General features: G+C 49.0%; 1 protein-coding gene across 1 annotated transcript in view; it reads left to right on the top strand.

Moving 5' to 3' along the window:
* The first annotated feature begins 2,758 nt into the window (after positions 1-2,758).
* WDFY4 (WDFY family member 4) overlaps positions 2,759-15,835 on the top strand; it is a 127,819-nt gene continuing 114,742 nt past the window's right edge. The window contains exons 1-8 of the mRNA XM_044420053.1: positions 2,759-2,812; positions 8,653-8,936; positions 10,953-11,067; positions 11,812-11,918; positions 12,634-12,786; positions 13,123-13,312; positions 14,036-14,225; positions 15,111-15,271. Of these exons, the coding sequence (XP_044275988.1) occupies positions 8,670-8,936; positions 10,953-11,067; positions 11,812-11,918; positions 12,634-12,786; positions 13,123-13,312; positions 14,036-14,225; positions 15,111-15,271 (1,183 nt within the window). The 5' untranslated portion in view covers positions 2,759-2,812; positions 8,653-8,669. The remainder of the gene's footprint in view (positions 2,813-8,652; positions 8,937-10,952; positions 11,068-11,811; positions 11,919-12,633; positions 12,787-13,122; positions 13,313-14,035; positions 14,226-15,110; positions 15,272-15,835) is intronic.

Here is a 15,835-nt window from a genome sequence, read left to right as displayed (position 1 = left end):
TCAGTCATTGTATCATTTACAGCACAGAGATTCTCTTCTTTAAGAATTTGCAATATTTAAGGATAGATGCAACATTGCAGTAAGGAGAATATTCTTTTATTTTCTGCGGGAATGATCATTTCACATGGAATGGAAGTGTCCCTGGGCAAGAACCTCAGGGCAGACACAGGTATTATGGAGCTGTGATGAATAAAACATAATTTAATACTTTTTTCTGGTTTCTTCTGTCTTCCAGAAAGTGCAACGAGCGCTTCTTGACGAAGGTGTCCAGAGTTTTTGCACAGAGGTCTAGACGGTCATGAGTGCAAATGTTCTTGCCCCAAAACCCCGAGTAGCCCTGTGAAGAGCAGAAACAAGGCAAGCAAGAGAATGCCCTTGGGACGGAACTGGGCAGCTAGCTATCAACATTGTGCGTTCCCCAGCTTGCGCTTTCCCACCTTCCTGAGCATACAGAGTCTCAGGAAAGGATCATGGAAGGAGAGGACTCCAACAAAAGTCAGGTCTAAAAGTCAAAACACCCCCCAAACCTAGAGAAACTCCCCACTAAGACTGTTATCTTCCAGCCAACACAGAAGGGCTTCCACGGGAGGCGGTTGAGGCCCCCTCGGTGCGGGTGTTCAAGGACAGGCTGGACATGCACATGGTGGGCATGTCATGAGCGGAGCTGGCTGGAGCCAGGGGTCAGGCTAGATGGCCCGGGAGACCCCTCCTGACCCGCAATGTTTCTGTGTTTCTATGTAACTCCTTTTGCAGGTAAGGATTACTCCTGGCTTCAGTTTTTCTGGACAGCTTGACTTTTGACAGCTGTCTAAACAATGCCAGTGAAAGATAAACCCTCTGCAGCCCTTCAGAGCAATGCTTATGGGCGAATCCTTCCTGCCAGACACCGTTGAAGATCGCCTGGGTGAGACCTGTTGTTTCAGATCGGTGCATGCACCCCACCCCCCTTATTTATTCATTCAAAACTTTTCTATACAATCCCATCACAGACATCTCAGGACGGTTTCCAGCAGATTAATAAAATAGAATAGAAAGAGAAATAAGAGGAACAGTTGCACGGCATCCGATGTTAAAATATAAAACCACTAAATAAAACAGGTTGACAATTAAAATGTTGGGAGAATGAGAAGGTTTTCGCTGACGTTGAAAGGAAAGAAGCATTGGCGCCAGGCGGACCTCTCTGGGGAGCGACCTCCACAATTGCAGCACCTTGCACAAGTCCAATGAGAAAATGAGTTGAGAAAAGGACTTGAAAACATTGGCGCAAGTGTCTTGTACCAGAATGGGGGAGACGACAACAAATCAGTGACTGCCCCTCCAGTGCCCCCCTGTGGCAGTTTGTAGGGTCTGCAGTGGCTGTCAAAGGAAAGTGACCCCCCCCCCCAATAATGAATGGAAGGAAAAACAGTGGCCGGTGTAAGGGGCCGGCCATTGCAGCGGAAAGGCTCAGGTGGGCCCTGGGCTGCCCCTGGGGGGCCCGAGGGAGAAAGGGGGCAGCCTGCCATGTGTGCAAGCACTCTCGGGCTCACTGTGGGTGAGTCGCAAACAGGCACGCTGAGCAGCCCCCATATGGGGCCATCACCTCAGCTTGCCCGCCAAGAGCTTGGGGAGAAGCGCATTGCCTCTGGGAACAAGCAAATGCGTCTCTGAGGGGACGAGGGAGGCCCATGCGCTGTGTTCTGCGAACCATCCCGTGGCACAAACCGCTCGGTGTTCAAGTGGGCCGGGCCTGAGGGCTGCTTCCAGCCCCTGGGATTTTCCCTCATGGCTGCAGCAGCGAGCAGCAAAGAGGGCCGAGTCTGCCCTGTGGGCTCCACCAGCAGCCCATAAGTACGGGAGGATGTCCGCCCAGATATTCAGCAATGCTCCCCGAGACGTCGGCAAGGGGTGCGGACATGTCAGCTTGCAGCTCTGTCTGATTAATTGCTCTTTTGTGAGCATAAAGCTTGCCTGTGTGAGATGGTTTTGCAAAAATTTGGGGCGATCGAGTGCTTTATGCACCACGCCAGTTTGTCCATCACACGTCGCACTGAAGGCAGGCCCTGGCTAAGCGCTGGCTAAGCAGCTGCTTTCTGCCCTGCCCTGCCCTGCCCTGCCCTGCCCTGCCGTGCCTGCCCCACTGCCTCCCCGCTGTTCTGGCGGTTGAGCTGGGAGGTTTGGCCAAGGGTCGTGTGCGTGTCTCAAGTCCAACCATTTCAGTCACCGTTAAAAAACGCTCTGGGTGCTCTTTTAGGTAATTCCCTCACTCACCTGGGAGGGAGAGGAGCACCCTAAAGGGAAGGCTGCCCTGCGGGAGAAGGTTTGGCACCAATGAGGCCGCTCCAGCTGAGGGCTTTTCCATCCTCGCCCCAGAAGGGAGCTTGGGGGTCCCCGGCCAGGAAAAGTCTGCACTGAGCAATGCCAGAGACTGGGGGGCACCGGGGGTCTGTGGGGGAGTCGTTGGGCCTCTCCTCTGAAACAAGCCCCCACCCTGCCTAGGAAGTGGGGGAGACTGAGGGCCTCAGGGTGGAAAGTTCAGTCCAGGGGCTTTCCAGGTTGTTGCTGCCTCTCACCGCGGTGGCGGTGGCTCCATGATGCGGGCGGCGCCTCCAGATTCCTGCTCTGCTTTTTGGCCTGAGCAGAACTTGTGGTCTGTTGTGTGTTTCAGCACTTCTGCTTTTACCAGGAAACAAGTACAGCTGCTTAGTCAAATGAATCACCATGCAAAGTTGAGGAGCAGACCCTGCCGGGCACATCAAGGTGCCGGGCAGCCCTGCTTACATTGCTGCATCCTTTGGCTGGAGTCGCCGCCAGCGCCAGAAAAAGCCGGCAGGTATGTTGAATGTCTCCATCCTCTTTTTTCCCAGCTGGGGGTCCTCATCTCCTTGCCGCCTTGGCAAGGCGGCAGTCTCGCAGGATTGTTTGCAAGCGGCATGTCAGACCATGAAAGTTCAGGAAGCCACAACATGGCAGGAACGTGGCTCGTTCAGCGCACTGCCAAGGAGGAGGAGGATAATGGAGGAGCTTCGATGTGCCTGAGAGTTTTCTGTTTCTTGCAGGCTCCCAGCAGGCATGTCATTGCTAACGATTAACCCTCTTGGTTGTTTTTCCTGAAAGCTCTGGCAGAAGAAGGAGCGCTGAGGTTTTTCTTTAGCCCATACAAAACAACACAGACGAATTCGACTCTATTCCCAATTTGAGTACCTAGTTGCAAGATTTTTCTTTCCCCCTTTTTAAGGTGAAAGTGAAAGGGTTGTGAGCTGTAAAGCACATACAAGCAAAGAGAAATTCCTCAACTGGGTGCAGCAAAAGTCAACTGAGAGAGAGTTACTGATTTATTGTGGTAGAAATAACAATTTATCAGCAGGTGCTTTGGACAGGTCTGCTTCAGGGTGAAAACAGACTGATCCAACTGGAAAGAACACGTGCAGTTCCCTGCCAAGTGGATTCAAACTTCAGCTTTCCCTGGAATTCATGTGGGGAGGGTGAAAAACATCTCCTAATTCCATTTCCTCCCCCCAGTCTTGTCTTCTGGCCAATAAAGTATAAATAATGGAAGCTTATGATGGTGTAGCGCCTGAAAGCAGACGTGCCACACCTTCCAACCTGATCTTTCTGAATATGCTCAGACTGTTATCCTTCCTGGTTCTGTTCTGCTATCCAAGATATTGAGGAAAAGATGGTGAAAAGTTAGGATGAGAAGATGTCCCCTCCAAAAAAGATCAAATTACAGTGGCATGGAATTTGCCAAGGTCAAATATCTCGATGGAACAAGTAACCTATAAATAGGCTTTAGTCGAGAAGCTGCAAAATTTGATGAGAGAAACTGCTGACGGAATTTGCAGACTTTGTATGCTGCTTCCTGGTTCAAAGGGCCTGCGAAAGCCAGGAGACACCGTCATCCCGACGGATTAGCTGGCTGTTACATGTCCATCATTCGCATCCTTTCTGGCCGGGTGGGACAACTGCTCGGAGAGGGCTGTTTCGCCATCCCGAGGCACGGCCGACCCAATTCGCGTGCAGAGGCCATTCAAAGTTCCATTTGGACTGCAGCATTTTGGACTGTGAGTCAGTCCATCAAAATTTATTGAATAAGCCTTGAGATCATTTCAAACACTGTGAAAGCACACTGAAGACAGACAGTAGCTACATAAACTTGAAAATTGAATACTATGAAAGTTTAAAATAAAACTAATAATACAATATTTAAATTCTTTAGAAAGAGAAAAAGGAATTGAAAAATCTTTTTATAAAACGGGTTCCGTAAGCCCTACTGAAACCCTACATCAGTTTTAAAAGAAACGATTACATTGAATTGAAATAGCTCACCTTATCTGTAATATTTTCCTTCCCTTTTTGCTGCCTTAGCCACAAAGGGGGCAGCACTCTGAGTCACAAGTTGCTTTGACTCTTGCAAGAGAAAGTTCGGCCAGCTCTCGGCTGCTCTGCTTTTCACATGGCCATGAATCCAAGATGGGGGGCATTTGCTGGAGCTGGCATTGCATATAAGTTGTCTAGATAAATAAATAAATTGCAAGAAATGGTGGGCCATGTTGTGGCCGGTGTGGGCCCACATGGCTGGGACCCTTTCTTCCCTATAGAAATTGCTCGTGTATAGAAAACAGGAGGGTTCGCAGACGGGCGGCAGACGCGGGGCGGCCACCCATACTCTGAGGGGCGAGAGCGGAGGCCAGGGCACTCGCCCAGCCTGCTATTTTGAGAAGCGTTCCTGTGTGCGTCTGAATGCGAGCATTAATATTTCACAGCGATTCACTCTTACGAAGGAGAATAATGCTTCTATCAGAGTAACTCACTAATGGCTGGCTGGGGCGTCACGGTTTCTGCCAGAATGATTCAAGCAATAATTAAAAGAGCATGGAAACATCCACAGAGCAAAAAACAAATACTTTCCAGGGTTACTATTAACAACTAGAAGGAAGAATGCTGGATTTGCTGTGTTACTTTTGTGTTGAGAGGTAGACGGTTTAAATATAGGACCTCATGAGCGTTCAGAGTTTGGACAGGAGGCGCGAAACGGTGGATCGGGGATGCAGGAGTGCTTTAAGGGGAACCCTAAGCATGCCTCAGAAAACAATCTTGCAGCTCCCAACAGGTGGCATCCCCCTCGGCAGGTGAGTCCAAGACCCCTGAAACCTGTTTCCTAAGCGCAGAACTTGGCAGTCCTCCCTATGGAATTTCATTCGGCTGTTTTCAGCCCAGAGCTGCAGCCCATCCAGATCACCTTGGCTTTTGTTTCTGCCTTCCAGGGTATTAGCTGCCCCACCTGTTTTTGTGTCATCTGCAGATCTGATCAACCTTCCTGCGCTTCCTCATCCAAGTCATTAATGAAAACTCTGCAGAGCACTCGTCCCGGTACTGAGCGCTGTGGGACCCACTCGCAGCCCTCCCCGGGCTGAGACGGTGCCGTTAAGAAGCACTCCCTGGGTCCAGCCCTGTAGCCAACTAAGGATGCCACCCGGTAGATTGTGCATCTTGCCCACTTTTGATCAGAATGTCAGGAGGCATTTTGCCAGAAGCTGGGCTGAACTCAAGAGACGGGGATTGTGGCACTCCCACGATGCCCGATAAGCGGCATGCAGTGAGGCCGAGCCGCGCGTCTTCTCTGTCCTTCGCTGTCAATGCCAGTACCCCTCACATCGCTCTTTAACTTTCAGTACTGCCCAACATAGACTGACTTTTGTTGAGGAGTTTCCAGTTTCAGCTGAGGAGCAAATGGCGAGTGTCACATTGGTAATGACAAAAAAGTTGTAAGGGAAGGATGTGGTCTGATCCAACTTTCTTCCCAAAAGCCTTGTTTTTGGAATCAGCTTGACAGACAATTCTAATGCCAGCTCTGCATGGGCCTGCATTGCGCTTCCTGCCACTGCCCCCTTCTTGTCTGTTTTCTGTGGTCAGGCATTCATAAACTGCCAGGATTTCATCAGTGGCTCTTCTTAGCAATGGGGTCTCCCCAGAGCATGAACTGCGGGGCGCTGGGTGCAGGCCATTTGCACAGCATTCATCCTGTCACTGCTTCCTCCATCTTGGGACCGTCCTGAGACTCTTGGTAAGAGGACGGTATAAAAAGGCAAAATAAAAATAAAAAATAAAAATAAAATCAGCCTGGCGCTTTCTGTGTAACTGGGCCGGTTTCCCCTTCCTAATACTCTAATATGTGCAAATAATTAAAAATAATCAAAGCAACTTGCAGAATCGGTTTGCCAGCAACCCCCCTCACTCCCCCCCCCAAAAAAAAGAATCCAGAATAATGGTAGGGCATGACCTGCACAATTCTTGCAAGGGTGCAAAAGCTCCCCCCAGACTTTCTAAGAGGCTGCCCAGAAACCATGTGTGCTTCGCATGACTTTGGCAACAAACAGCCACCAGGTTTTCTTTCTTAATTGGATCCAAGGAGATTGCCCAGGGCAAATCTGAAATGACTCATAATCTCACCATGTTAATGTACAGGAATCAAGAAATGAAACCCGTCCAATAGCTTTAGTGGCCCTAAGTGAGCAAAGTGCATTTGATAAATGTATAGAATAGACATAAGGAGAAGCAAAACTACGCATGAATTCCAGCCTAAACCACTGTTACCAAGGGGCATTTCAGATATGAGGGTTCAGGAGGGATTTTAAAGGTTCCTTTTTTGGTTGTTGTCTTGAGATGCAAGAATAGCTTCTCTTTATTGTGATCCTGGGGGAAGTGAGAGGAGGTCACCGTGAGCAGTAGAGAAGCCAGACTTCAACCGACCAGCCCAAGAAGCAAAGTGCTTGAGTGGGGAGTGTCTGCCCTCCAAGGAAGAAGAGTGAGGGAAGGGTGCTTGGGCAGGATGGTGGGGCTGCAAGAGCAGCGAGAAGCACCGGAGATGGAAGTGAAACAGGAGGTGGATGCAGAGGTGGAGGAAGGCCCATGCAGAGGAAACTCCCTGGAGAAGGGTAGCCGTCAGCAGCAATAGGATCAGGAGACTCTCCACGCCAGTGGAACCACGAGAGCCAAGTAGCTGCTTCCAGAGACTGGGGGAGACCAGCGGACAGCCTGCAGAGGAAGGGAACTTGGGCAACAGGGAGCAAGACCGCTGCCCAAGAAAAAAGGAAGAGCCATCACAGGAGATTCCTTGCAGCATGTGACTGCAGCCCGTGGGAGTGAACCCTTAGCAAGTCTTGCACAACAAATTTTCCCTTGCGCGAACCGGGAAAACTGTCTACACCAGCTGAGTTGGCTTGGACCCCTCTTGGATCCTTATTCCAGTCTCACCTGAGATAGCGGAAGTGTTATGATTAGGGCATGGCTGGAGTTCTAGGTCTTTTTTCCCGTCGAAACTCGCATGGGGTGCAAAACAAGCCCCCCCCCCCCGCACCTGCCCTGTGCACCGCTTTTTCCCAGCATTTTTACTTTTTAACTTTAACCAGCATTTAACCAGCTTTTTAACTTTAACCAGCTGCCGGGGCGGATACGGAAATACTGGCACCAGTGATGAATTAATAGACAGCTGGCAACACTAAGAATAGTAATAAAAAGTACTAAGTTGTTTGTGCTGCTGAAACTGAAAGTCATCTCAAAAGGCAGAGCAGTGTGACTTGCTCTGTTTACCATATCGAACGACTTGGGATTCTTTTCTGCCCCATTTCTGCTCTAAATCGTGCCATGTTGCATCTGTCCCCAAACCCACAGTCTTTGCACAATGCCAGGTTCAAGTCTGGTGCATTGCAGCTGGAAGGTCATCTTAGATCTGGCTCCAATTTTTCGTGACCAATCTGATTCTTCCCATGCCTTTCTGCTGAGCAGCAGCAAACCCTTCCTGAAGGGTGTCAAAGCAGCAAGGTGGGTTCTGAGCCTCAGAGCAGGAAGTGCTGTTGGGGTGTGTTACCACGGCAGCGGAGCTGGAATTTATTGATCTATCTATCTATCTATCTATCTATCTATCTATCTATCTATCTATCTATCGCTTTTATATCCCATCCAACTATCAGTGTCTTGGGACAGTTTTACAATAAAAGCAGCACAGAATAAAATGGAGCACAGCATCCAAAACTTCCAGTAAATAAAACCCACCTTAAAACTTATTAAATATTAAAATAATGGGGAAATAAAAAGGGTTTTGCCTGGCACAGAAAGGAACAAATCGTTGGTGCCAGGAAAACTTCTCTGGGGAGTGTGTTCCATAATCGGGGTGCAGGGAAGGCCCTCCTCTGGGTAGCCACCCTCCTAATCTCCTTCAAGGAGGACTCCTGGAGAAGGACCTCCATCTCTGATCTTAAGGGGTGGGAAGGCATATAAGGAAGGAGGTGCTCCTCCAGGTAAGGTATCCAGGACCCAGGCTGTTTAGGGCTTTATAGGTCATCTCCAGCACCTTAAATTGGGCCCAGACTTCAATTGGCAGCCAGTGTAGGTGGCAGAGGACCAGCATTATATGTGAATACCTGCTGGTCCCCGTCAACATCTTGGCTGTTCTGTTCTGAACCAACTGAGGTATCTGGAATGTCTTCAAGGGCAGCCCCATGTACAGTAGAACATGTTACAATAATCCAATCAGGAATTGTTGGTGTGAGTGGACGAATGTGAAGACTTTGTCCCCCACACCAGTTCCCACTGCTCTCCAAGCCGATAGCTCCTCAAGTCAAGCTGTTAATCAAATCAGAGGCAATCCCATATTTTTGTATTTCCTTCCAGATCAGTGTGACTAAAGCATGGAAACTGTGCTAGAGCTGAAAGCAGAGGAGGACTCACCGGAAGAGAATGCTGGCCAGAATCATGCCTTGGCCAACAAAGGCCCTGTGGTGGCAGTCCCAACACAGTCAGTCAAACCTGGCAAGGGCCAAGACCCCTGCCTGGACCCTTCTCTTCTGTGGGAGACCCTGGGCAGGCAGCTCTTGGAGTATGAAGAAATGGCTGCTCTCCAGAGTCCGGAGGAGCAACGAAGACGTCTGCTGGATTTGCTGCCTGTGTTTCTGAAGGTTGGTTGGGGACCTCCGCCTCCTGGAGCTCTTTGTTGTAAGGTCTTGCTCCTAATGCCGGGAATGAAAAGGTTTTCCTTCAAGAATGCATGAGTGAGGAAGGCAGGCTGGAGCAGGGCAAATCACCCCCAAAATGGGTGCATTGCAACAACTGGAATGCAGTGGCCGCCATTTTGGATTCCACACAAAATGGCAATGTGTTTCATGTTGTGAGGAAGCTTGAATGGTTTGACTGGGCAATGGAGTATTATTTATGTTACTATTTCATTATGTATTTATTATGTTGATATCTTGCTTTTTTTTTCCTTTCGAGGAACTCAAGGCAGCTCCTGTAATTCTGTTCCCCCTTCCCTAAAACTGATCCTCACAACAACAACCCTGTGAGGTAGGTTGGGCTGAGAGGCCACAGTGACTGGCCCAAAGTCCCCCAGGGAGCTCCGTGGCTGAGCGGGGATGTGAATGTGGACCTCCTGAGTCCCAGTCCTGTGCTGTTAACCAGCACTACCTCTTCTGAGCCTGGACATTTTTAAGTGTGGAAGACTTAACTTTAGATCCCATTCCATTGCAAAATCCCTTGGAGTAACTTCCACCTCCATCATGCTGTTTGCGATCCCTAAACTCTTCTGCCCTCGTGCGCCTCATTCATAGTCAGATCAAAGGGGGCATTTTTCCAGCTAGCTGTCGAAATGCACACACACATTCTGTAGGGAATTCCACCTCTCCCTTTTAAGCTTGGGAGGGACCTGAGTCTGGACAGCTGACATCCACATGTGCGCACAATGTAAAGATAAAGATTTTGGCCAATGAAATAGACAATTCTTCTAAAAAAGGAAGCTGGCTCTTTCGCCACCTTCTCACCACCGAGCCTGCGCTTCTTCCTCGACCGACTCGTTCCCCCTCTGATGAGAGTGTCGATTCAGGACTTGCTCCATCTTTTCCACATGCAAATCACAGGACTGCACGAGTCATCAGAATGACGTGACCCACAGTCACGTGGTACACAAGACGAAAGCATAAATTGTTGCAACTGCACAAACAAAGAGATGGATAACTCGCTATTTGTACCGGGGAGCCCAAAACCACTTTCCGAAATAAATCATAGTTCTGAGGTCTTTTGGATGACAGAGTATCAGCAGGTGTCTTTGGCCCTGCCCCTTGCTTTGCCCAGCCTCCTCTTACCTTTTGTGCTTCCTGTTGAGCCTTCTGGCAGCTCCGGAGGCCAGGCCCAGCCTCTGGGGGGTCAAGAGGGAGCCTCCCCTTCCCTCGGGGAACTCTGGTCTCCCATGGTGTGGAGGCGTGGGCTGCATGGGGATGAGGATGAGACCTGGGGGCTCTCTCAGCCATGCCATGAGTCACAAGGGCCACGCGCACCTCATGAGATAAGTGAGAGCTAGAAAGGACGTGCTCTTAAAGGACCCGGAGCACAAGCGGAGGCAAGTGATCGTGTCCCCGGAGCGACATACAAATGGCTCACAATGGGCTAGAAAGTAGACTGGCCAAGCAATCCGCCGACGGGCAAGATTGCGTGATCACAGAGAGGGAAATCACACGGAGCCTGTCACGGGCTGGGAGAGTGGAGTAAACGCGCTTGGCAGTGCAACTTATGTCATGTGAACTCAGCCAGGGTGGCTCGTCACCATGGATAGCAAACCACCCAGAACCCAGGAGTTGTTTCAGGTATCAGAGTGACTTGTTAACCAGAGCAATAAGCCATGTTGGCCAGGTTCACACACCACAGCAAAGGTAATTATGATAATCCTCTTGGTATAATTTGGTGGCATCAGCAAACTTGGCCACTGCTTGGGAGACTCTCTCATGTATTTCTTCTGGTTGTGAGAAGTCCATACAAAATATTGCTATGATGCTCCTTGAGGATTTCTGTTAATTAATGTAGCTTTCACACCCACCCGTTTCCTCCTATTGTCTTCATTTGGGTGGAGAGCACCATCATTCACATCAGGGAAGGAGAATCAGTGCATCAAATACCAAATGGATACTTTTTGACATCTGTTTCAGGCCTGGGAGCAGTCGGCCGGAGAGATCTCTTTCCTGAATGCTCAGCTGCTAGCAAGTGAGACTGCAAAACTCCTGGTGAAAGAAATCCAGAAGAATCTGAATAGGAAGCCTGCAGGTAAACTTGACTTTAGAATACCTCTTCTTTATAGCCTTCATCTGTGGTCACGTTTCCCAAGCGTGGCCCATTCATGTTCTCCTTCATGGGATCCATGGATCCAGGTAGGTTGCCCCAGCAGAAACGTAAGCCCCTCATCTTCCTGGTTGAGCTTATCCCCAGTGATTAATCTGTTCCCTTGTCATGGTGTGGTGTCAATGACTTTGGAGAGGAGCCCTTCCAGAGAAGATGGTGTGATAGGATGGATGAGAGATGGAAGAGTCCCCTACCTGAGGGAGTGGATCGCAAGGTGGCAAGGTCCCACAGCGCAGACCATGGATGCCAGTTGGAAGTGGTCGGGACACTGTCCTGCAGCTTCCAAGACTGACTATGACAGAGGGGAAGGAGGCGGCTGGAAAGAACTTGAGCACCACTACCCAGCCCAATTTCTCACTCATTTCAGACTCTCATGCCTGAATAATGGTAGAACAAGCTGTTTTCCAACGTGCTGCTTTTGTAAGTTATTTTGATTGGAGTAGCAATTATTTCTGTTGCTCTTTGTAGCTTATTGTATGTATCAGTTTTGTCTCGGTGCTCAAAATTCTCTATTTCAAGCCATTTGGATCCTGTATTTGATAGGTGGGGTAGAAATCTAGAGTAAACAAACATACACTCAACAAAACTGTTCTCGGGTTCTGGGCTGAATGTGGCGCTGGTTTGGCTCGTTTTCTTGAATGGAGTTATTAACTGAAGTTGCTTTGGCAGAAGCAGCGCGGCTGGCTGTGCAGAGGTTTCTGCAGCAGGAAACGGGAGAGGCGGCCGACGGCCCCGTCCTCTTCAGATCAGTCTACTTGCTTTCACTTGGACACTTGGTAAGAGAAATGGGCTATTTCCTCTCCAACCCAAGGGAACAATATTCATGTTGCCTGCCTTCCATTCACCCCAAATACAAAATGTGTTCCTGAATGCTAACACAGAGGCATTTTGACACCCGGGGCTTAAAGGAGTTATTGCTCAAAAACTATTATGCAGCCATTCCTGGGCTTCATTATTCAAAGCAGTTTAGTTTTTAAACTTATGTAGTTTAAGGACATACAGCAGAGAATACTTTCCTCTTCCACTTATAAAATCTAACATGCAGAATCTGCTGAAAAGAAATCTGATGATTGTATACCTGAGTAACAGCATTTTTTCAGGTTTGCATAGTTTTAGCATTCATTGGTACTTCTGTATGCCCACTGAAAACACCCCAGTCCAGCCCCTGGGTGCCTCGGGGGATTCTCGAGGGGGTGGAGCTTAGACCTTCAGCTCCACCCTCTTGAGGAATCCGCTGGGAGAGCATCAATCCCTGCCGCCTTTGATCAGAGAGAGTTGTGGGGATGCAGGTGGCAGAACTTGCCTGTACTGGGAGAGAAACCAGTATCCTTGGCACAGAGCATGCTTGTCCAGCTGCCTTGCATCCCCCCATCTCCACTGCCACCCCTCTCTTCTGCCCTCCAAGCCATACCCTTTCCGGGGCTACAAAAGGTAGATGGCGAGAAGCTGTGCAAACTGGCCAGGGTGTTATCTCTGCTCTCCCGTATGCAGGAACCAGGTGTCCGATGCAGCATAATAAAATCTGGGCTCCCAGTCTTGCTGCTGCAGTGCCTGCATCTCTTCTTTGTCTCTCCCCTGGATGAAGCTGGTGGCAGTGGAGGAAAGACGCAAGATGAAAGACAGACACAGGACCTGTTTGTGCAGGTACAGGCTAACCACCCCTCTAGGGAGCATCAGTGTATAAAGAGTGGAGACAAGTTTTCACACGGTTGTTGTTATGTGTTGTCAAGTCACATTCCGACTTATGGTGGCCCCGTGAATGAGCGCCTTCCAAAGAGTCCTGCCCAGACAGCCCTGCCCAGCTCTTGTAAACTCAGGGCTGGGGCTTCCTTGATGGAATCCATCCCGCTCATAGCTGGGCTTCCTCCTCTTCTTCCACCTTGGACTCCCTTCGCGACACTGGAAGCGATATTCCAGAGCCCAGAGGCGGATGTGCTTTGTCAGGTGTATCGGTTCTTACAGCTGTTCTTTGGCTGCCAGACAATGCTCAACATCTGTGCAGAAGAACCAGCTGTGGACGAGCTGCTGTTGGCTGCAGATCTTCGGTCTCTGATCATCTCAGTGACGTCCCTTTGGGACCAAAGTAGCCCTTCCTGGAAATGCCCCACCAGCCAAGTGCTCCGGACAATTTCAAAGGCTCAGTCCAAGAATATCATTTCCTACCTGCAAGGTAACAATCCTTATTTTCTCCTGTACTCGTGAGAGAAGGAACAACAGTGATCATGGCTTATATATTGTGGATTTCTGCCCCATTCTAGTCCTTCTCCAGTAAGAAATATGTATTGGAGATTGTGTCACGGCAAAGAAACAGCCTACTGATGGACTTCTGAGAGACGATGGCATCACCACCACCACCACCACCACATTTATATCCTGCTTTTTATCTCTAGTGAGGAATCCAAAGCGTCCCACACAATTCCCCACTCCCAGCCTAAGCTACCTCACAGCAATAATCCTTTAAGGCAGCCTAGCCCAGGAGTGAGTGACTGGCCCAAAGTCAGCCAGTTGAGCCTCATGGCTGAGAGGGACTAGAACTCAGGTCTCCCAGGTGTCACAGCCCACATCAGGTTAGCTACTGTGAGAACCCCTTTGCTTGCTTCAGGTGGGGGACCATTTCTGTGCCCTGGAGAAGTAAGGAGAACGCAGGCTCTTTCTCCTTGGCTTTGCTGCATTGGATTGGGGCCAGCTGTGGCTAGTCAGCATTACTGGCTCCCTTTGGCAGTGGACTCTAGGGGCTCATCCCAAAGAGAACATCGTTCTTCTGGTTCACTACAAAACCACACTTCAGGCCCCAAACGGACCCAAGCCAGTGCTTTTTCTTGCTATTCTACTTCCATCAGAACTTTGCATGCCGCAATTGCTTCCTGCATATGTGTTTTGTTTTCATTTCTAGCCACGGATTGCATTAAAGTTTCCATCCAGAACTTGTCAACCCTTGCTGAGTCCTTGCCTCCTTGCGAAGTGTGTGAGCCACTCAACATCATCCTGTGTTTTGTGAAGAATTCATACCCAACCTCCCCAAGTTTACTTCTGGAGTTTGAAAAAAACGGGGGCTATCAGCTCCTGTTGGAAATTTTTCTCAGGCAAGTCTGTTGACAAGCTGTTGGCTTCCAAGGAGTCAGGAAGACGTATTTCTGCCGCAGTGACTAGTTCTTTGAGAGGCTGTCATCAGGCACATTTTTATTGATATACTCCTCTCACTGCACAGTATTTCAGATGATAAGTTTCCAGTTTAATGAATGGGTCTGTGTTAAATTACACTGAGCTGCGTTTCTGCTTCACTAAGGCCATAAAGAGATGCTGGGCAGAGAATTCAGAATCCCCAATCCAGACCTTGCATCTGGGATACAGAATGCCCAATTTTCTGGCATGACATTCTCCTCTAAATTTTGGACAATGATGTTTTATACCCGTCTGATAATCTTCTCTCCAATATTGAATAAATTAGACCTCAACTAATTTACTGGGTTCAGCATGACACTGGGAGTCATTCTCCCCTATGTATCTCCCCACCCTTTTTCCAAGGGGGAAAAAGACTTTTGACAGCTCTAACAACTAGCTGTGTTATCCAGGTATGGCTTGATCACTTCTCCCCTCAGAGTTCATGCAATTGTCTCTGTCTACTAGGTCTCCCATGCTGGCTAAAATCAAGTCTAGGATAGTCATTCCTCTAGTTACTTCCTGAACTTCTCTTGGAGGAAGCTATAAGCAACGTATGTTAGGAAATTCTTGGAGGGGCCACGTTTGGCAATATTGATCTCCCAGTGACACCATGCCGCCTCGACACTGGCAACTTGTTTTTCCAAAAGTCTCACGCTCGCCTTCCTGTTGCCTGGGTGGTCAGCAATAGACTCCAACCAGGGTGGTCCTTTTATTCCTTGCTCCGCGAGTTCTGTGCTGGAGCAGAGGCTGAGAGGTCAGGTGTGCTGAGATGCTTTTCCTTAGGTGACCCCCATCTGTGTTTCCAGGTATGATGGACCACTGGACAGCAAAGAACATACTCCTCTCAGGGAATGTTTGGACTTTCTGACACAGCTGACTATGTGTGGGAAAACAGAGTTGCAGGTTTCCGGCAATATTGCGAGCCCTCAGCTGCCACAGTTTGAGGTTAAACAGTCAATTTCTTCTGGTGAGTATTTCTAGGGGTCAGAGGGTGGATGCATGGCATAAAAGCATGATAAGAGGTATTTCATGGAGAGAGAAGTACAATGGGTGATTCAAACACAGCCTGGGAAAGGAAATGGGGAGCAGGCATTTCTGAAGCTGCCAAGAGGGCTTTGCTTGCATTTATCAGCAACCCTCTTCTGCATTTTACTTAGGACAAATAGGCTGTGCAAAAGAAGTGAAGGTCAATGCAGGAAGGGAATTTCGAGGAGAAATTCCAATACCTGCAATACCTTTGTATGTACCAGTACCTGTATTTGCATCCAGGTGGGAAAAGGAAAGCAACAAATTAAAAGCAAGGACTGAGTTGTGGTAACAGAATGGCTAGCACATTATGCCTTTCACTTCGAAGACTTAATGGCAGTATAAGCCATGAACCTTGTCCCTGGACAGCCTGCCTGCTGCCTGATTCCCACTTCATGGTGCTGTCTTGCTCTGGACATGTACACTCATGGGCTAGCAGTATGGTCTATTTCTTCAGGATCTGCAAGGATTGTGATACTTCAGTCACGAAGCAAATTATTCAGCA

Source organism: Varanus komodoensis, unplaced genomic scaffold, assembly GCF_004798865.1.
Source record: "Varanus komodoensis strain SLA01 unplaced genomic scaffold, ASM479886v1 scaffold11, whole genome shotgun sequence".
Classification (NCBI taxonomy): Eukaryota; Metazoa; Chordata; class Lepidosauria; order Squamata; family Varanidae; genus Varanus; species Varanus komodoensis.
This window is presented reverse-complemented; position numbering and strand designations above follow the sequence as displayed.